Source organism: Arachis hypogaea, chromosome 20 (genome assembly GCF_003086295.3).
Source record: "Arachis hypogaea cultivar Tifrunner chromosome 20, arahy.Tifrunner.gnm2.J5K5, whole genome shotgun sequence".
NCBI classification, from domain to species: domain Eukaryota; kingdom Viridiplantae; phylum Streptophyta; class Magnoliopsida; order Fabales; family Fabaceae; genus Arachis; species Arachis hypogaea.
In genome coordinates this window covers 128,894,244-128,915,000 of record NC_092055.1, presented here as the reverse complement: position 1 = coordinate 128,915,000, position 20,757 = coordinate 128,894,244, and the positions used below count along the sequence as shown (strand labels likewise).

General features: G+C 28.1%; 2 protein-coding genes across 4 annotated transcripts in view; one reads left to right on the top strand and one right to left on the bottom strand.

The window, feature by feature from the left end:
* The window catches only part of LOC112785279 (agamous-like MADS-box protein AP1), a 247,152-nt gene extending 228,024 nt beyond the window's left edge, over positions 1–19,128 (top strand). Inside the window, exons 2-9 of one of the 3 annotated variants that reach the window (XM_072229935.1) lie at positions 11,662–11,882; positions 13,473–13,551; positions 13,850–13,914; positions 13,991–14,090; positions 14,182–14,223; positions 16,258–16,299; positions 16,749–16,861; positions 18,791–19,128. In XM_072229935.1, the coding sequence (XP_072086036.1) occupies positions 11,698–11,882; positions 13,473–13,551; positions 13,850–13,914; positions 13,991–14,090; positions 14,182–14,223; positions 16,258–16,299; positions 16,749–16,861; positions 18,791–18,902 (738 nt within the window). In that variant the 5' untranslated portion in view covers positions 11,662–11,697 and the 3' untranslated portion in view covers positions 18,903–19,128. Of the gene's footprint in view, positions 1–11,620; positions 11,883–13,472; positions 13,552–13,849; positions 13,915–13,990; positions 14,091–14,181; positions 14,224–16,257; positions 16,300–16,748; positions 16,862–18,790 lie in introns of all 3 variants that reach the window. The other 2 variants (XM_072229936.1, XM_025828736.3) reach the window with 2 other exon arrangements.
* On the bottom strand, positions 3,160–5,529 carry LOC112786351 (protein MAIN-LIKE 2-like). The gene is made up of 3 exons (XM_025829740.2): positions 4,643–5,529; positions 3,452–4,195; positions 3,160–3,368 (listed from the first exon to the last, which is right to left on the bottom strand). Exons 1-2 carry the CDS (start codon positions 4,712–4,714, stop codon positions 3,794–3,796), a joined length of 474 nt encoding a protein of 157 aa, XP_025685525.1. The 5' UTR covers positions 4,715–5,529; the 3' UTR covers positions 3,160–3,368; positions 3,452–3,793.
* Positions 19,129–20,757: the final 1,629 nt, after the last annotated feature.

Below are 20,757 nucleotides of genomic sequence, written 5' to 3'. Positions count from 1 at the left end.
ACTATTGTAACGTAATTGTAAACTATTTACATTTTACACATTGATGTGACGGGTTAGTGTAGATTAGCTTTTGAAAAGATGCTTATTTTTTATTTTTAAAAAAAAAATATTTTAACAAATAAAAATTATTTTATATTTAGATATATTTTTTTAAAAAAATGAAGTATTAAAAATATTTTTTATTTTTATTTTTTAAAAATAAAATATTATTAACTTTATAAAAAAACAAATAATTTATTTTTTAATAAAAATATTTTATTAAAAAAATTACTTTTTTTTTCACTAAAAAAACCAACCAAACTAATACGTGCTCTCTTTTGGATTAGGAATGTCCTTTGACTTTGACCATTTCATTATCTATAGTTTATATACCTATATATACATACTTTTATTATCTATAATTTATTACATACATAAAAAATTAAAAAAATATTTGTCTGCTTATTTGATATTATTATATTTATTTAACAAATAAAATTAATATACATAATTATAATAAAAAATCTAAGTATTTGGAGTAGGATTTAGATTTTCTAAAGTTAGTAGTATTTAGAGTAATTACTTTGGTCTCTCTCACATTGTTATTAGTAGTCTCTCTCATATTGTCTCTCATGCATAGTAGTTGGAAAAATGTTTTAAAGTTATATTTGTTAAATAATACTCTTTAATTATTAAATTATAATTGTTTTTACATTTATTGTGTTATATAAAATATATTAATACTTAAAAAATAAAAAAATTAAACACCAAATAATTGAGCTTGCTTATTTGCTCAATGTAGAATTCATAATTTAATATCAAATAAATATAATATTGATCTTTCCAATAAATTATATAATTAAATTTTTTTATTAATATTTTCTTGTTTTGTATACTAGCATCCCAACAAGCTTGTAAATTATTAAGAAGAAAGAGAGTCAGCAGAATTATGAAAAAAAAATGAAGAACATGTAAAGAGAATTATTTAGATAAAGGTGTGTGATCTAATTCATGATTAATCATCACAGTGAATATATATTATGCGTTACTGTTATCTAAGAGTATTTATATTAGGGTAAAATGCATATTTAAATCAAATGGAGGTAAATATTACCTTAATCAACCAAAAAAAAAATATATGAATCTCTCAAAAGAATATTTTTATGTAAATCGAATGAGTTTCATTCGAATTGCAGAATCCAACACAAATTCGAATAAAGCAAATTCGAATTAATAGTGATATACACAAATCGAATTTGACTACGAATTATGCATGCAAGGACGTCCCTAGTAATTCGAAATAACCTGTTTCAATTTACACTTATAAATGTCCTTATATAATTCGAATTTGACTGATTCGAATTACCAAGAATATGTAAATCAAACTAGGTAAATTCGATTTATTTAGGCCCCAACGTATATAAATATGACGTGAATGTAAATTTCTCCCATGAGAGTGAAACACAATGGCTAGTGAGGAGAGTTTTTTAGTGTTGGTGCACTATAGAGGGTCGATTAAGAAAAAAACACGCTCTGGTATTAAGTTTACTGATAAGGATCCCCTCAGTATTTTTCTAAAACCTACAACGAGTTTCGCTGAGTTCCTGAATTCTATAGTACAAAAACTGGGGTTGCAAGGCGTGAAACAAGTTGAGAAGTTATTCTATTGCATTTTGATTTCAGTTTTGCGAGATGATGTGAAATACGATTCGTTTGTCATAGGGAGTGACGAGGATTTGAAGGTTCTGTTCCATTGTCGTCGGCAGTTTCCTAAGGTTAGGACACTTGAGCTGTTGGCCAAGCTTGTAGATGTGGTCTCTAGTTCAGGTGGTTCGAACTGGAATCCCCAAGCTCCAGCAACAGCAGCCTGTTCTAGTTCGAGGCCTGTTGGTGCCTCTTCATCCATGCCTGTGATTGCACTTCGGGCAATGGTGGTTGCCTCCCTGTCCTTCGCAGCTGATCTCAACTGCAGTGGTGACAGAGAAGTTGGTATTATTGATACGACGCCAGTTTCATTATAGAGTGGGACACCGGATGGTATAGACGATGTATTGCGGGATGATGATGACTTATGATGATGTGGAGTCGGACATCATTGTCGATGATAGCGGTGATGACATAGCAACGAGTAATCCAGCTGGGGCTGACGGAGCATCCAGCTCAGGGACTCAGCAGTACCCCCCCCCAGTTTTTAACTTTAGACATAGATGCCATGAGACAGCGGGGGATTACTGGCGAACCTGTTGGATTTGGTGTCAGAGATACACAGGGTACCAGAGGTATAGCAGAGTTTCAGGTTGGTCAGCAGTTTCAGGACAAAGAGGAGGCCGTGTTAAGTGTGAAGACCTATAGCATCCGATGCGGGGTACAATATAAAGTGGTGGAGTCCGATTATCGCAAGTACTTTGGAAAGTGTAAAGAATTTGGCAATGGGTGCATATGGTTGATTAGGCTCAGTCTCTGCCAGCGTAGAGGTATTTGGGAGGTAAAACGGTACAATGGGCCTCATACTTGTATGGCCACATCGATCTCGAGCGATCACAGGAGTCTTGATTATCATGTGATCTCGGCCTTCATACTGCCAACGGTTAGAGCTAATGCAGCCATGTGTATCAAGGTACTGCTGAATGCGACAGAGGCACATTTCGGGTTTAAACCGACTTATAGGAGGGTTTGGTTGGCTAAGCAGAAGGCCGTGGCACAGATTTACGGAGATTGGGATGAGTCATACAATGAGTTGCCATGATGGGTCCTAGGTGTGTAGATGACAATGCCTGGTAGTGTTGTAATATTGCGGACGAGTCCTGTGCGAGTGGGTGGGCAAGTGGACCAATCGCAAGCCTATTTTCACCGACTTTTTTGGACATTTCCACTGTGTATTGAGGCCATCCGACATTGCAAGCCGTTGGTCAGTATTGACGGGACCCACCTGTACGGCAAATACAGGGGTACGTTGCTTGTTGTGATTGCCCAAGACGGGAGCTCCAACATCCCACCTCCGCCAGGACGTGACTCCGCAGCCGGGTATTCTGGTGATATCAGATCGGCACAACGGTATCAAGGCGGAACTTGAGGCTCCCGACGGAGGTTGGCTACCACCTGCTGCATGCCGTGCATTCTGTATTCGACATGTGGCCACAAATTTTGCCCTGACTTTTAAGGGCAAGGATGCACATAGGCTTCTGGTGAATGCGGCATATGCCAAGACTGAATAGAAATAGTTATGATGCGTCATCGTTAAATATACAGTGTTGCTAATCTAAGAGAGATTTTGACTATATGGAGTGGTTGAAATACTCACATCCCCAGCCTGTAAGAGATCTATCCTGAGCCTCCAACTCGCAACTCAAGGTCCCTTTTCACTCGCTGTAGGGTTGTGACCTGACCAACTGCAACCCAAATCCAGGTTATCACTAAATAAAGCTAACACCAAATAATTGTGACAAATTTTCTCATTTGAATAGAATAGTACCTTGAGGCCAAAAGCCAGCCAAACGTATCATGTCTAGCAGGTCTGAATCCAGGCAGGGAACCGCCAGAAAATCCATGACTGAAGCAGCTATAATGGTCTGGCTAACTTCACCATGTGTCTGTTCGCCACGTGGCACATGCACCGGTATAACCATGAGAGAGCAGCTGCTCCCTAACTGTACCCACCCATGTCCTCAATCCTGGCTATGTATGACAGCCACCTAAAGTGAATGCGAGTACCGGACTTGTCGCCAAATAGTTGAGTCTCCAACAGCATCATATAGGACCAGACATACCTCCTAACAGTGGCCTCATCTGCACCATTAGGAAGCTCTCCGAATGTCTACGGGAACCAACTGTATTTCACTGCGAACTTGTGGATGCAGTTCGCAGGAAGCAATACACCCAACAGCTCCTCGAACCACGCCCAAGCTAGGCGACCACCCTCAATGTACGTCTCAAAATCTGTCAGGCAACCACTGACATGATGTCTATCGATCGGCAGCCCTAACTGGTACGCCACGTCCTGCAGTGTAATCGTGCACTCTTTGAACGACATATGAAACGTGTGCATCTCCTGACGCCATCGCTCCACGAACGCACTAACAATTGGCTCATTCAACCTAAACCAAATCTCGTTCAGCCTCGCAAGATGGTATAAACGGGCTATTTGCAAGTACAGAACAATCCTCTCGTCTAGGCGCATACCCTGCTGCCGTCGCATGCTCATGATACATCGATAGGGCTGCATAAAAAACGTATCAGATTATTTCTCATCTCGGAACATATTTATACAATATTATCAACTAATGCATATCTTAATCCAAAGAATTCAACTTGTACGTAACCAAATAATGTTACGCGTTCAAATACATCATATATGCATCAAGCTGGGTGTAATAAAAAATAGTATAACATTAATAAAAAAAATTTCTTTAACGACTAAGTTTAATGTTAACACAAAAAACTGACTCTAAATAAGTTGCACCCCCCACTATCTTTACTACTCATACTCTTTTATTTATTTGTAATCACTATCCAAATTAAAAATTACTTCGTTGAATCTCTAGAAACTAATAAATCACTAATACAACAACTCTATCTAACTTAACAATTCTAAATAATGACTAGCGTTATAAGAAACAAAAAAAATAACACATGAAATATTTTCGAAAAAAATGTGCGCACTAACCTCTTCATTGATGACACCAGCTATATGAGTGACTCCATCCAAACGATAAAGTTGGTCCGGGTTATCCCCCATCAGTGGAATATCCGAATGTTGAACGCTACCTTGGAGTTTTAGAATAGTGTTTTCTCTGGGATTTAGTAGGATAGTGGTTTGAAATTGTAGTTCGAATGAGCTCAACTCGAACTATATTTATAGGGTAAGCATTGGTAATTCGAATGAGTCCAATTCAAATTACCTTGGACTGCTCCTTAGTGGTAATTCGAATCAACCCACTTCGAATTAGTTACTATGGGCAAATCGAAACAGCTTGTTTCGAATTACCATGTGCTCAAAACTGAATGTAATTCGAATTGGTGTGATTCGAATTAGTGCAAGATTTCGTCCATGCATAATTCGAATTGCTCTCCTTCGATTTGCAATTTCTCTAGTAATTCGAATTGCACTAATTCAAATTAGTGTTAGATTTTATAATTCAAATAAATTTCATTCGGTTTACATAAAAACGTCCACTTAGAAGATTTATGTAACATTTTTCATTTTAAATGAATTATGTAATTTTAGTTTCACTTTGGTTTAAATATGCATTTTACCCTTTATATTACACATATGCTAACAAAATAACTAATTATTCTACGGATTAACAACTCTAATGCTAGCTAGAGCCAAATTACAGCTCTAAGCTAATTGATTTTATCTATTCTAATTTTAACTTAATTTATTACAAATCTCACATCTTTTTTACTTTAGATTTTTAAAAAATTTATAAGCACAAAACATTACTTATCTCATGAGTTAGCCTTTTGATTTGAGTTAGCCCTACTCACGATCATTTCTGGACATAGAGTATACATTAGACTTTTTATGGTATGACTAAAATTATATTTATTTCTAAATATATTTACTCTATTTAAAAATATGTTTTTGTTTTTTTTCTATAAATAAATTATTTGAAAACTATATAGAATTTTTAATTAAAATTATAATTATTAAATTTACATACACTTTTAAACTATGGAATCAATTTTTTTTCAAGTTAATGAGTAACTAAAAAGTTTTAATACAATATTTTCCAACCAATTTATAATAGAAAGAGATAGAAAAGAACAAAATTGAGTTAATGTTGGTTGAAGAAGTTGATTCTTAAATAATTTTTTTCTTAATTATATGAGTATTACACAGTTTATAATTAAGTATATTCTAACATCGCTAAAAGCAATTGATTTTTTAGCAATCTAAATTCTAGAAGTTACCGCAAATTTGTTTATCAATTCAATAATTATTTCATTAAGAGTAATTGAAGTTTTTGTGTGTGTAAAAGGTTGATTCTAAGTAAAGTAAAATGGGTGAAGAAGTGTGACAACCTTATCACCATGTCCAAATGTGATTGTTGTTTGTCGGTTAATGTCTCTGCAAATGCTGGCACAGTCAGAACTCATCAGAACTGAGAAGTGAATTCGTGAATGCTCTAAGAAGAGATCATCATCAATGGCAGCAGTTCAATTCTTTGCCTAATGGACTTTAAAAGTTGACAAAGAAAAGGGTTCTTCTTTGCCTTTAACGCTCATCTGAAACCTATTACTTTTATAGCAATATAAACTTTATTATGGAATAATATTCACTTTTCTTAGTATGAATATTCTCGCTGCCGCTACATATTTATTTTTGTGGCAATATAACTGCCACAAATCCACATCTATATATGTATCACTACCTCATCATCCTTCCAAAGAAAAAATAAGGACCAAACATATTTTATTCTATATTCAATTATATTATTCGTTTTAAAAAATCATACAAGTTGAGTCTAAATAACTACATTACCCTTACTTTGAAGAAGTAGAGGAGATAGTTTAGTTGGGAAAAAATGTAGATAATTTTAATTTGTCATTAGAAGTTGATTTTGCACCTGTCCATACAAAAATAAATAAGAATACTGCTAAACCCTAAACTCCAAACCTAACAAAATCTACTTTCATAACGTGTGCGTGAAAATTACGTTCTATTTTGTATCCCGCGTTCTTCCTCCTCCTTCTCTTCCTTCTTCTTCTTCTCCTTTTTCTTTGCGTTTCTCTTCCTTTTTCTTCGTGTGTTTCATCTTTATCGTCGTTTTTTTATTACTGTTATTGTTGCTACATTTTTTTCTTCTCTTTCTATTGATTTTGCAACATTATGTATTTTTTTCTTCTTTGTTTGATTTTTTCCTCCTAAGAAAAATTATGAGAATATGAAATAAGAAGATGAAGAAGAAGAAGCAACAGAAGATGAGGAGGAGGAAGAGGAAGAGTTTTGAATTATGCATAACTTATTAGCACACATACATCGAAAATTCTTAAACAATACAATCAAATATCTTCGTGTTACACCCAAATTTGCCGCAAACACAGAAAAATATTTCTTCTAATGCTGCATTTTTTTTCTTCTTCCTTTTTTCTTATTTCTTTCTTTTTTTTAGTTGAATGAATGTAAGTTCATCCTCTTCCAAGTAATTTTTCAGCATTATGTGTTTCTTCTTCTTTTTTATTTGATTTTTTTTTATTTTTATTCTTGTTAAAAGAATAAAACAAGAAGAAGTTTGAAAAGGTAAAATAAAAAGGAAAAGATGAATAAGAAAAAAAAAAGAAGAAGATGGTGATGATGATGAATAAAAGAAGAAGAAGCAGTAGAAGATGAGGAGGAGGAAGATGAAGAGTTTTGAATTATGCAGAACTTATCAGCACACATACATCGAAAATTTTTAAACAATACACTCAAATATCTTCGTGTTACACCCAAATATTTTCATGGTACACCTAAATTTGCTGCAAATACAGAAAAATATTTCTTTCTTTTTTTTAGTTGAATGAATATAAGTTCATCTTCTTTCAAGTAATTTTGTACCATTATATGTTTCTTCTTCTTCTTTATTTGATTTTTTTGGTTTTATTCTTATTAAGAGAGAGAAACAAAAAGAAATTTGAGAAGATAAAACAAGAAAAAAAAAGATGATGATGATGAAAAAAGAAGAAGAAAATGATGATGAATAAGAAAAAAAAGAAGAAAATGATGATGATGATGAAAAAGAAGAAGAGTTTTGAATTATGCAGTACTTATTAGCACACATATACCGAACATTCTTAAACAATACACTCAAATATCTTCGTGTTACACTCATAGATCTTCGTGTTATACCCAAATTTACTACAAATAAAGAAAAATATTTTTTCTAATGCAAAATTTTTACATTACATTCAATTCAAACCATCAACGATGAACAACAATTTTCACAAACAAAAACAATAATCAATTTCGTTCTGGTTTAATTAACAATTTGAACTTGAATTATTCATTATCTTCAACAATGAGATAACTGATGATGGAGGAGAAGGAGGAAAAGGAAAAAGGAGAAGAAATTCCAATGAAAAAAGAAGGAGAAAGAGGAGGAGGAGGAGGAGGAGGAGGTGTTAGTGACGACGATAATAGGAGGAGGTGTTGGTGACGACGATAATGAAAGAGAAAAATAAAAAAGAAGAACGTGCACGCGTAAATATAAATGACTTGTATAGACTTGTATAGAAAAATTGACTTATATGCAGAAAATGATACAATAAATAATAATTTGCACAATCTTAAAATATTAAAGGATCTTTGTTAGAAAACGCGGTGTGGCAGTTGAAGCATAAAATTTATATAATAAAATTATAAAATTGAATAATTACTGTATCCTAACCAAATCTCTAACATAATATAAAGTGGTAATTAATGATATTGTTTTATCTTAACTAAATTCTTTATAAAGAGATCCTAAATGGGTAATCATTCTACCAAAACCAAATTCCTATACAAAAAATATAAAGTGGTAAATTGTAATATTTTACCCAAAATCAAGTTTCAATTACACCTAAAATACCGAACTAATAGTATAAATACTCAACTTAAATATAAAAAGAAGACACCAAAGATACAAACTAATATTCACTAACCAAAAGAATGAATAATGATTTGGCACAAAAAATAAATGTAGAGACATAATACATACCCAATTTTTTTTTTTTATAATTTTCTTTCTAAGAGTCATTACATTGTTACTTCCGTCGCACTAAACTAAGCTAACTAGGTCACTTGTTTATACTAATTCATAGTTAGTGAAATTACACCACAAATATAACAATTTGTGATATTATCAACTTTTATATTTATGAGTTTTAAGTTAATAATCTTAGGATGAAATATTTAATTAAGTAGTTAATTTTTAATCTTTAAATTAATCAAACTTTGCACTAATACACTTTCAATTAATATCTATGTTTATCAACTTGTTGTATTATTATTTTCAACTGATAAACAAATCAAAATTAATTTCTAATTCAGCATAACGAAAATAATTATTCTTTCTTAAAAATTTTATATTTTTTAAAATTCAAACCAAATTGCTTAATCATCAAAATTATTGATTTTTCTTTCTTACCATCTTTTTATACCTTTTTAAAAGACAAGGAACAAAAGTACATGTCTTGTAAACTCAAATTTTCTAATTAATTTAATATTTTGTCATCTAGTTATCCTAGCTTTTAAAAATGATTTTACCAAATATTACTTTATTCACTTATGCATATATATTAAAAGAAATTTTTATTTTATTTTACCAAATATAATTAATAAATTTTTAAAAAGCCAAGTGTAGATGATTTTGCTAATGAATACATGTTAGAGAATAAAAAATAAAATGTTTTATATAAAAAGAATTAAATTACAAGTTTTGTATTCTCTATATCCAACTTTTTAAAAATTATTTTAAAGATATTTATTATTTTTCTTTTCCAAAAAAATCAGACAAATTGGCACATATATGATCAAATAATTGAATTACCCAGACACCGAAAAAAAAATTACCCAAGTTTATTTGAAGAACTCTCTAATGTACGAAATTTTCTTTTGGAAGCATATTCCTTGAACGATTTTTGGCCATTGTTCCTCCTTAAATTTCTTCCAATTTCCGGTTTTTTTTTTTTTTTTTTTTTTACAGACTCTTCTTAATTAGGCTTCCCTTTTTGATTGGTCAAAGTAAATTTTCATGCCAAAAATTTTCTAGCTATCTAGCATAGCTGGTGGAAAAAATTAGGATAACTTAATTAATTAAAGGTCACTCATTTTCACATTTTTCTAATGTCATTAATAATTATTTTATCTTTTTAAATATTTTAAAAATGGAGTATGGGCTATGGACCGTTCATAAAAAAACTATTAAAAATATTTATTATTTGTCATGATGATAAGGCCCCGTCCTTACAGTTCCCATGAACCAATCCGAATCCGACAACGCATTCAACAAAACCACAGTGGGTTTTCAAAACCACTTTTGGTTTTGGCTTATTATCGATTTATCCCTTTTCTCTTTTCCTGGAATATTATATAAAAAAATTTATTTACGTTATTTTTTTCTATACTTTTTTTTCACATTTTTTAGTTTTAGTATTTTTTTATCAATTATTTGTAGTGCTAAAATTAAAAAATATATAAAAAATATATACAAAAATAACATTATTCTTATATATACTAACGTATAGTATTAATAAACATTATATTAATTATTTATTAATTCATTTTTTATTTTTAAATGAATATAAAATTAATAAAATAAAATTAGATAAAAGGATAAATTACTTATAGTTTAATTAAAAATGATTGTATTTAAATTTTGATAATAATAACAAATATTTTTTATTCATTATATATAATAAAAGATATATAAAAAATAGTTATGTACTAATTTTTTTAGAGTAAAATGACTATTAGATTTTTGAGAATTTCGATTTCGTACTAATTAGTCTTTGAAAAAAAAAAAAGATCAATAGGCCCTCCACGATAACAACCAGTAGACATGTATGTCCCGCCGAATAGTGCGAAATGATCATGAAATGAAGTTGGTTATGTATTTCGTTATCTATAGTGGTGCCTGTTTCGTTGCTGCCACATGAACATGTAAATTATATAATTTTAAACAATGAAATATTTATTATCTTTTGAGTTTTCATATAACCTTTATTAATTACTCTTTATTTATCACAAATCTTGCTAAAACATGTGAAGTTTCGCTCTAAAAATTATTATTTGGATGATAATATTTTTTAAATAAGCATACAAGTACTACTAAGTTTTACGTGATAAATTAATAGAAAGATATCACGTGTCTATCTTTTACTATCATAGTGAAAATCAGATTAATATTTTTTTCTTAAAAAACTAATTAGTCTGAGGTCGAAATCTTTAGAGACCTAATTGTCACTTTATTTTTTTTATATTTTCATTATATATAGAAGATAAAAATATTATATGAAAATAAAAAATTAGTGATAATATTTTTGTATATATTTTTTAGGTGTCTATATTTATATATAAGAGGAGTGCTAGGGGCCAGTAATTTTTGTGTTTTGTAACCATCAATTGGCCATCAATAGTATTTTTAATGATGTGAGATTACATCCAATGGTGAGAGATCACTCACTTTTCTTTTGATGGCACAAAACACAAAAGTTACTGGTCCTAGACTTTCTCTATATATAAATATAAGTATATATTTTATAAAAAAAACTAATTTAATAATTAATTTTTTATAGACGCATTTCATAGTTGTACATAGATATTTCTAAAACAATAGCATGATTTCTCCCCAGCCTTACATTTCCTCTTTTGCCCCTTTGAGTGTAAACAATAATAATAAAGAAGAAATTGACATAGAAGGAAACCCTCATGGCCTTGTTCCTTCTTCTCCCCTGATTCTAACGTCCAAAATAAATTCAGAACAGAAACCATATAAGAAACCCAAAACCCCCAAAATCAAAACCTCTCTCATTCACACATTCCAAACAAAGAAACTTCAGCAATCTATATTAAGATAAACACATAGACCCCAAACTTATCTCAACTCATTATTGTACGGTCCACACTCCACACCTCACACCCTCATAATCTCATCAACAATCTTCACACACATATATATAGTGTTTGATTAGAATCTTAAGTCGGTGGTTCACGCACACAAGGTGTTTGATCAAAGTTCTGGTGCTGAATTGTGTGGAATGGGGCGAGGGAGAGTGCAATTGAAGAGGATAGAGAACAAGATCAACCGCCAAGTCACTTTCTCGAAGAGAAGAGCGGGGTTGCTTAAGAAGGCGAACGAGATCTCAGTTCTCTGCGATGCTGAGGTGGCTCTCATCGTCTTCTCCTGCAAAGGGAAGCTCTTTCAGTTCTCCAGTGACCCCTGGTATCTCAATACTTCTTACCCTAATTTCTGCAAATCTATGCTTTTTTTTTAGGTGAAAAAATTGCTTAGAGATCAAGCTGAAGTGGTCAAGATTAAGATTAAGACCTAATTTTTTTGCAGGTTAAAACTAATTAAATCTAGCTAACTACTGTACTGAACCACTGTTTTATTTTGAACAAAGTATAATTTTATTTTAATTAATTATATAAAACTAGCTACAACTTGGCTTTTTTTTTTTCCATTTAACTTGTATAAGCCTTTGGATCTTCATTGTTGCCATTTTTGTAACTTTTTTTTCTTCTTTTTCTTTGTTTGTCTTCTTATTTTTTCTTCTTGATCCCTAAATATAGGCTTAAGTTCATCACTGTTATATATGTCTCCTAATATATAAAAGGAAAAGCATTTTACTAGGGTTATTTCTTGTTCATATATAGAATTTTGGCTTAATAGTAGTCATTAGTGACTAATTTGTTTGATAAAACAGTGTAAACATTTGCTGTTCTAATTAACTCTTTCTTTTTTTTTTTTTTGGCCCCGCTTGTACTTGTGAAAAGATTGGGAACTAACATGCGTGCATTATCTAGTAATGGCATGTAAATTAAAGCTTTAGAGAAAGTCATGTTGTTTTATTCTCTTTGGGAGTAGTAATGTAGTATATATATATAAAAAAAAATGTTTGATAACCAAAAATAATAATAAAAATAGTTAAAATTTATTTTACAATTAATAAATATTAAATAAGATAAAATTTGAACTATTTTATTTTTTTTCTTAACATTACATATATATGAATATTAATTAATTAATTAGGTAGTTAATTGGAAAAGTTATAGTAATATATGATATGTTATTATGGGGAATGAAAGAAGGGTTAGTTAGTGAAGTGAGTCACTGGTAGGTCTCTCATGGGCATGTAATAAGTGTACTGTGTACGTGTTTGTTTTACTGTTTCAAAAGCATCACCCTCATCCCTTTGATATAACACAACAGGTTTTGCCCTGTTGTCAATCAAATCCAACAAAAAATCTAACTAGCCATTTTTTTTTTATGGTAACAGTTTAGTTAAATTTTTATAATAAGACGGGTTGAATAATCGATAAGTTTTATATTAAAAAAATATTTATATTATGTATATATAAAAAATTAGTTATTAATTAATTATTTGTATAAAATATATATTAAAATATAAAATATAAGTATTTTTAAAATAAGCCATTTATTTCGTAGTATTTTAAAAAATAAGTCATTTATTTAATTGGTATTTATTTTTAAAAAATTTATTCAATAAAACGGTAAAAATATAAAATAAAGATAGGACATTAAAAAAATAATTTTTTGTTTTGTATATAAACTATATGTCAAAATAAAGCAAAAGAAAAACAAAATTGAGACAAAAATTGAAGACAGAAAATAAATATATACACAACAGTTTATCCATGCCAGATTAAATATATCTGAATAATTTTAGTAGTTCTAATTATTTCAAGTGAGGTTTCTGTTTGAATATTTAGTTTCAACCTTTGATAGTGCCATATATATAAATGTGTAAAATCTTATTTTTTTACATTTCCTTTATTTGTGAATTCACAGCATGGAGAAGATACTTGAAAGGTATGAGCGGTATTCATATGCAGAGAGGCAGCTCGTTGCAAATGATCAAGGACCAAATGTATGTCGTCATCGTCGCATCATCGGAATATAGAATTAGCAAAAACAATCAGAATAATTCATTTTTAAACTAACATTTTTAACAACTTTTAATTCATTTATAAATAATACGACATATCTCTCACTCTCACTAGATACATCTCATGAAGTAGTATATATTATAGGACAATAATGAATACAACTGAAGTAATATTGCTTGGATTTAACTCTTCTGATGAATTGTTAATTTTTTTTTATCTAATTACTTATTATTAATTCGTTACGATTATTCAATTATTCATATCTATCCACGCTGTCAGGAAAATTGGACTCTAGAATATGCAAGGCTCAAAGCAAGGGTGGAAGTCTTAGAGAGAAATCAAAGGTATCAAAGAAAATAATTAAGTAAAAGCAAGGGTTTGTGTTCCTATATTATATGCTTTTTAATTTTTCTTTTTCAGGAATTTTATGGGACAAGATCTGCAATGCTTAAGTCTAAAAGAGCTTCAGAATTTAGAACAGCAGCTTGATTCTGCCCTCAAACAAGTTAGATCACGAAGGGTAGTAAAACCATGCAAACCTTGGGTGTTTTTGGCCATATATATAGTGATGATGATTCTGATTTTACTTATATTTAATATATAACTTGCAGAACCAACTCATATATGAGGATATCTCAGTGCTTCAGAAAAAGGTTAGTCTCAGTTTGTATAAACTTTACATTTCGAAAATATCTTATGAGCATAGCTCTATAAAATTTGTACAATGTTTGATAAATTAAATTAAATATTAATTTTAATAAGTTTAAAATAATAATAATAATTATATTTAGTATATAATTTTAAAAAAATATAAAGATAAATATAAATGTTTATTAATATATAATATTATATTAAATATTTTTAATTTTAATAGTTACAAGATAATTTTAAAAAGATTTTTTTAAATATTTTAAAAAATAAATTTAATTTTGATGCACTGTAAATATAAAACCATTTTACACGTGCATCCAATCACATAATGCTACATTAGTAAAACTAACTATTTTTTATATTAACTGTGTGAATAATTTTTCAAAAAAACGATTATCATTACACAACCATAAAAAATATTTTACAATGTAAATGTATGAAAATTAAACGCTTAAACTCTTTTTTTTTTTTAATTTACTAAACTCTAAAACAAAACAAAATATTTGTGTTTTCATCTTCTAAAAAAATGTTAACAAACCAAACCTGACTAGTCTTGGTTACTTTTACTTGTTAAGAAAGAGTGTATAATCATTTTTTAGTTTTTTTTAAGTAACCGTCTCATAGGAATAAAAACGTATAAAGATAAAGAACAAAAAAAAAAATGTTTAGGTCTAGAGATAAAAACAAAAACACTAAATTATTATATATCATATACAGAATATTCTAAAAGTAGAAGAAAATGTTTATATTTTTATACTAAATTTTTGTATTTAATTTCTCTTTCAAATACAATATTTAAACACAACAAATATAAAGCGTGTAATAAAATAATGAAAATGATTTCCAATGTAAAATGTTGTTTCAATTTGTACTCTCTCCTTGCATCACTTTCACAAAATAAAAAGGGGGTTTATTAATGAATATCTGAGGATTTTTAGTTATATAAATGAGAAAATACACTTTCTAGCTTGAAGAGAGAGAAAAAAAATTATGAACACGAACTAGCTAGTAGCTAGCTATTATTCAACTTTTGGGGATTTTCTTTCTTTATTTTTTTTTACAAGATGGGATTTCACAAATTAACTTTTATTTTGAGGAGATGAAAATAGAGATCAAAGGTCAAATTTTTTAGGAATTCATTATATAATTATGTCATGTGGGATTTAGTAAACAAACTTACACTTTTTAATTTTTGACAAAGAAAACTTACATATAATTTAACAACTATTTATAAATATTATATTATTAACTGTATTTAACACACTGAATTGTATGTAAAGGATAAATATGAAAATTGATCAATAAATGATACATTTAAATATGATACTGACATATATATTGAATAAAAAAAAAATCTATACAGTGATAGATACTGTGAATTAAAGAAGATCATAGTACTTAAGTCTTGATTATATATATTGAAAAGAGAGATAATTTATTTTTTTTAAAAAAAGTTAATGAAGCATATAAAATTTGAAAGAAACAATTGACAAAACATAGAGATAAAATATTTTCTTTTCCTCATTAAATCATTAGAAATTGTCACAAGAATATCTCATCAATTCTCATAATGTGAAAAGCTTCATTAAAACAGTTTTACACCGTCATGTGAGAGTTGTGAACTACTGAACTCACTTGTATTTAAACTTTTATACCAATTTATTCACATGTATAATCAAATTTATTTTTGTCACCTAATATTCTATATATAGTTAGTTAGTGATGGTTAGACTTACTAAATGTAGAAAGTTAGTGGTTAGAATTAGCTGACACAACTAAAAGGGTACTTAATTAATTAGTTCTGTTGAATTTATCAAGTTAGTCATTACAGTTAGTTAGGTTCTCATTAAATTTATATATGTCGTAATATGCTATATTCTTTTATCATATCGCAAGTCAAATAAATTTACCTAGTTTGACATTAATTATTTATTAATTATCCCGGTGACGGTGATCAACCAATGTAAGTAGACAGATCATCATAATTTAATTTGTGTAGATTTTTTTATTTTTTTTTCTGTTGTATAATATTGCAGGAGAAGACCCTACAAGAACAAAACACCTTGCTAGCTAAGAAGGTAACAATTTCTTTAATTATTATTGTGTCCTATAGAATTATAGAGTACTAATATTTTCATATTTTTTGGATGAGAAATTATTACTGTATTATTAAATAAAATTAATTATTTTGAAATTATAAAACTTAAAAATTAATCTTAAATCCTTAATCAGATCAAATAAATTAGATATGGATATCCTTATATAAAAAAGGATAAAATAATAATATTATCACTCCTATTTTTGATAATATCATCATATACATAATTTTTTATTTTATATTTATATAAATTTATAAAAAATAATATTATTAAAATAAAAATCACAATATCGAATTCCCAAAAATATGTAACAAAATCTCCCCCTCCGCTCTCTTCAATAATAGCATGAAAGATTTTATACATAGTTTGAGCTCTGAATTTTAAATCTATCTCACTGAATGTGAGCACATGAATTGAGTGAAATCTAGATCAAGGAGAAAGAGAAAGCAATCACACAACAAGCTCAACTGGAGCTGCAAAATAACTTTATGGATCTAACCCCCTTTGTTGTGGCACCTCAATCCTCGGAGATGAACATTGGGTTAGTATTATATATTTTCTTAATTAATTTCATGTTGCTCTGAAACTTTCAACCAAGCATGTCTCCATTATTGAGCTTATGTGTGTATATTCCTTTGGTAATTTTTTATTTATTATTTTGCATTCTCATGCTGCATGAAACCAGTGTGCAGAAGAGTTAAAGAAACTTTTCTAAAGGGAGTTAATTTATAAAGTCGAACCACTTAATATATAATTTAAAGGATTAATTGTACCTTACCCATAAACTTTACCACATGTGTACTTTATTAGTCTCCAAACTTGCATGCTTAAAAATGTCTAGGGGGTAAATTGCAAATATATAAAAGTTAAAGGAGGTATAATGCTCTTATTTTTGCTTAAATATAACAATACTCAGAGAAGTTCAAGAAATCAATTTGTATATTTTAAAAACTCAGAGTCACACTACACTTTCCTTTAAAAATTTAGATATTAAAATTCACATGGCAATGCCGCAGAGATTTCATCTGAGGTTCCAGGTTTTTTTTTTTTTTTTTTTTGTTTAAATTCACATGGCGTTAAGTTCAGGCATATAAAGTTTAATAAGTTTAATTTACCCTAATTGCAATGAGCATTATTGTTGCAAGGGCTACCCTTTTTGTGAAAAAAAAAATTCACTGTAGAGATAAACTTATTTTGAACGAGTTTTATTAAGAGAATAATATAATATGGGACTTTTCCAAAATTAAAATAAAATAAAACAAAATAAAAAAGCAAAAGGATGTCCGGAAATTTATTTTTTGACACAAGAAAATCCAGATTATTATTATTATTATTATTATTATTATTTTTTTACAAGCAAGACTTAACTTTATTAATTACTTTATCACATTTTTTCGGTCACATATTGTATCACCTATTCAGGTTGTATTACTCTTTTTTCTGCTTGAAATTTTTATAAATGCATATAGAGGTGCTTCATAAAATTGTTTCTCCCATTTAATTTCATTATATTTTGAAGAAAGTGATTTTTGAGAATATATTTATAATAATGCATCCAAGTTACAACTATGTATATATCCAAAAAAACATATCTAATAAGTTAAAAGCATACTTCGGAAAGTTAATGACAATTCATACGTATTGTTCTATATTATTTTTAGGAAAATTATAGGATACTAACGTATTATCTGCCAACTTATTATCAACAATAATTAATTATTATATTTTAAACACATATATAAAGAGACACATCCAGAAAATATATCTATAAAGACATTTTTATTAAACACAGGTATAAAAAATATATTTTTATTAGACACATTCATAAAAACACTTCCATTAAGCACAGTTATAAATAAGAGTTGGCAGAAGTTGGCAGAAATGATGTTGGTAACGTAGCGGGATTGTTATTTTTATAACTTGTGTTTAAGATCAACTTCCAAACAGATCATTTTGTTTTTCCTTTTCAAAGCAATAGCAACATATGTAACTAAGTAAGTGTTGAGACTTGGGACTAATAAAGGGCCTACCTACATAATATAGTTCAAAGTTCAAACAATGTACGTGGAATATATGTCATTCACTGAAATATTGAGATATGTTATTTGAATGAAATTAATTTTACTACAGTAAAAATATTTTATGTATATATTCAATTACATAATTATTTTTATTTTTATTATATAAATAATTATCTAAAAACGTATGTAATTAAATAATTATATAAATTTTTTTATATTTATTAATACATAAAAATTAAATTTTATTTGAAATTTTGAATATCTTAATTTAATATTACTAGTCATTGTTTTTGTCAGATATTTTATTTTGTTTGTGTTTCATCTTATTATTTGATATGCATAAAATTAAAAATTATATGTTATTATGCATTATAGCTTTTACTTTGATTAAACTAAAAAACTTAATAAATACTAATCATGGAGGTAAATATATATACATATATATGCAGTGGGTTCCCACAAGGTAGAAGTGATGGCGAACATAATGAAGACATGGCAGCTAATGCTCGTGCTAATAATACCCTTCTTCCCCCATGGATGATTCGTCCTATAAATGAATAGGATGGTATTATTACTAATATATATGAATATGCATGGTTGCAAAGAACGACCTTCCTTAATTATTATATATGATGATGATGTTGTATAATGTCTAATTTGTTATGTCGAAACTCATTTGATGTCTTTTTACTTGAAATATATATGTTATATAATGTATGTGTCATATGTCTGTATGTTTAAAATTTTAAAGAAACTTAGTAAATTCCATGGGTTGTCTATATGTATATATTATATCATATTTATGAGCTTTTGAAGTATATATGGAAGTATGAAACACTATGTCAGATGTGTTAAGATATTATGCATACAAAAACGCAAAGTCCAGAGGTCTAGCATTTTTATTAAAATTTGATCAGTATTTAACTAATAAAAAAAAATGAATAATCTTATACTATTAGATATAATTTCATATTATTAAAAACATTAATAATGACTAATTAATAATTACAAATCACAAAATTTACTGATTCTTTAACACTCTTCAAATGTTATTGGTACATTAAAATTAACGATTAAAATTAATTATTATGCATTTATGTATAAATAAATGTATTATTTAATTATTTTTTAATATATATTTTATATTTAAACATGTATTTTATATTAATAAATAATTTTAATAATTGATTGTGTGATTTTAATATACACTTACCATAATTATTAAGTATGAGAGGTAGAATTAATTTAATAAAAAAAATTTTGGTATCTTTTTTCTTAAATTTACTAAACTTATCTTTAGAATAAATATTAATATTTAAAAATTATTTATTTTTATATCTTTCAAACTAAATATTAACTTCTAATATTTTTTAGCAAATTAGACGCTAAAATTTTAAGTACTGTAACAATCACTTAATTTTATATTAGTTGAAAATAGAATGACCTATAAATCTATTGTAGTATTAAGATTTGGGTTAAATATGTCCCTATTCTTTATTATACTATGGTTATTCACGTAATGTATTGGATGGGAATTTTCTTGTATGATTCTAACTTAATTACGTGCCATTATATATATTGTGACTACAATATAGAACTCATGTTTCGTTCAACGTATATTTATATAGCAAATGCATAAGAAAAACCTTGCTAAAGAGTGTTTTAAAGACACTCTTTTATAAACACATATTTATTTAAAGATTTAAGTAAAAATTTTAAAATTTATTACTTTTAAAATTTATAAAAAAATCTAATAAAAACCTTCTACTCATAAACTTCAAACAGTGACTTAAAGTCATCAAGTGATATGTTAAAACGAAAATATTTGGTAATTAAAATAAATTAGCCAAAAATAGTTAAAACTGATTTTATTTAACAACAATTAATGAATACTAAATAAGATTTTTTTTATTTTTTTTTCTCTTTAGTATTAGTATAATATTTTTTTGTTAAAAAAAAAACTAATTATCATAAATCTTAAGCTATGCCCTAATTAAAACCTTCCTTTAAGAAAGAAAAGATGACAATACTAGAAATGACACTAGAAATAATTTTTTGGTTTTTGTCTTTACATGTTCTATTTGTTTGTTGATTTTATTATCGCTCAACTATATTATGTTGAGTTCCCTTGTTCAAAAAAAAAAAAAAAAAGATGATATATGCCATTCAGGCTATTTAAGATCCGAAATCGAATGAATCTTCTCAATTTTTTTTACTTAAGAGAGTAAAGTGTGTGATCTTTCACCATTAATATTATAAGTAGAATAAAAAAATATAAAAAAAATTAAAGAATTAAAAATTATATTTTACTCTCTCAGTTGAAAAGGAGAAGGAATTTTTTTTTTGTTTTTGATCGAGTTATATTTTTTGTGTCAAGAAAAATCGGGAAGAATAAGTTAACAAAGAATATATATTG

Coding starts and splice junctions, on each gene's coding strand:
- LOC112786351 (XM_025829740.2), bottom strand. CDS start 4,714: ATGGGGGATAACCCGGACCAACTTTATCGTTTGGATGGAGTCACTCAT. Junction 4,196..4,642: donor CTGGTGTCATCAATGAAGAG/GTTAGTGCGCAC, acceptor TTTTTTATGCAG/CCCTATCGATGTATCATGAG.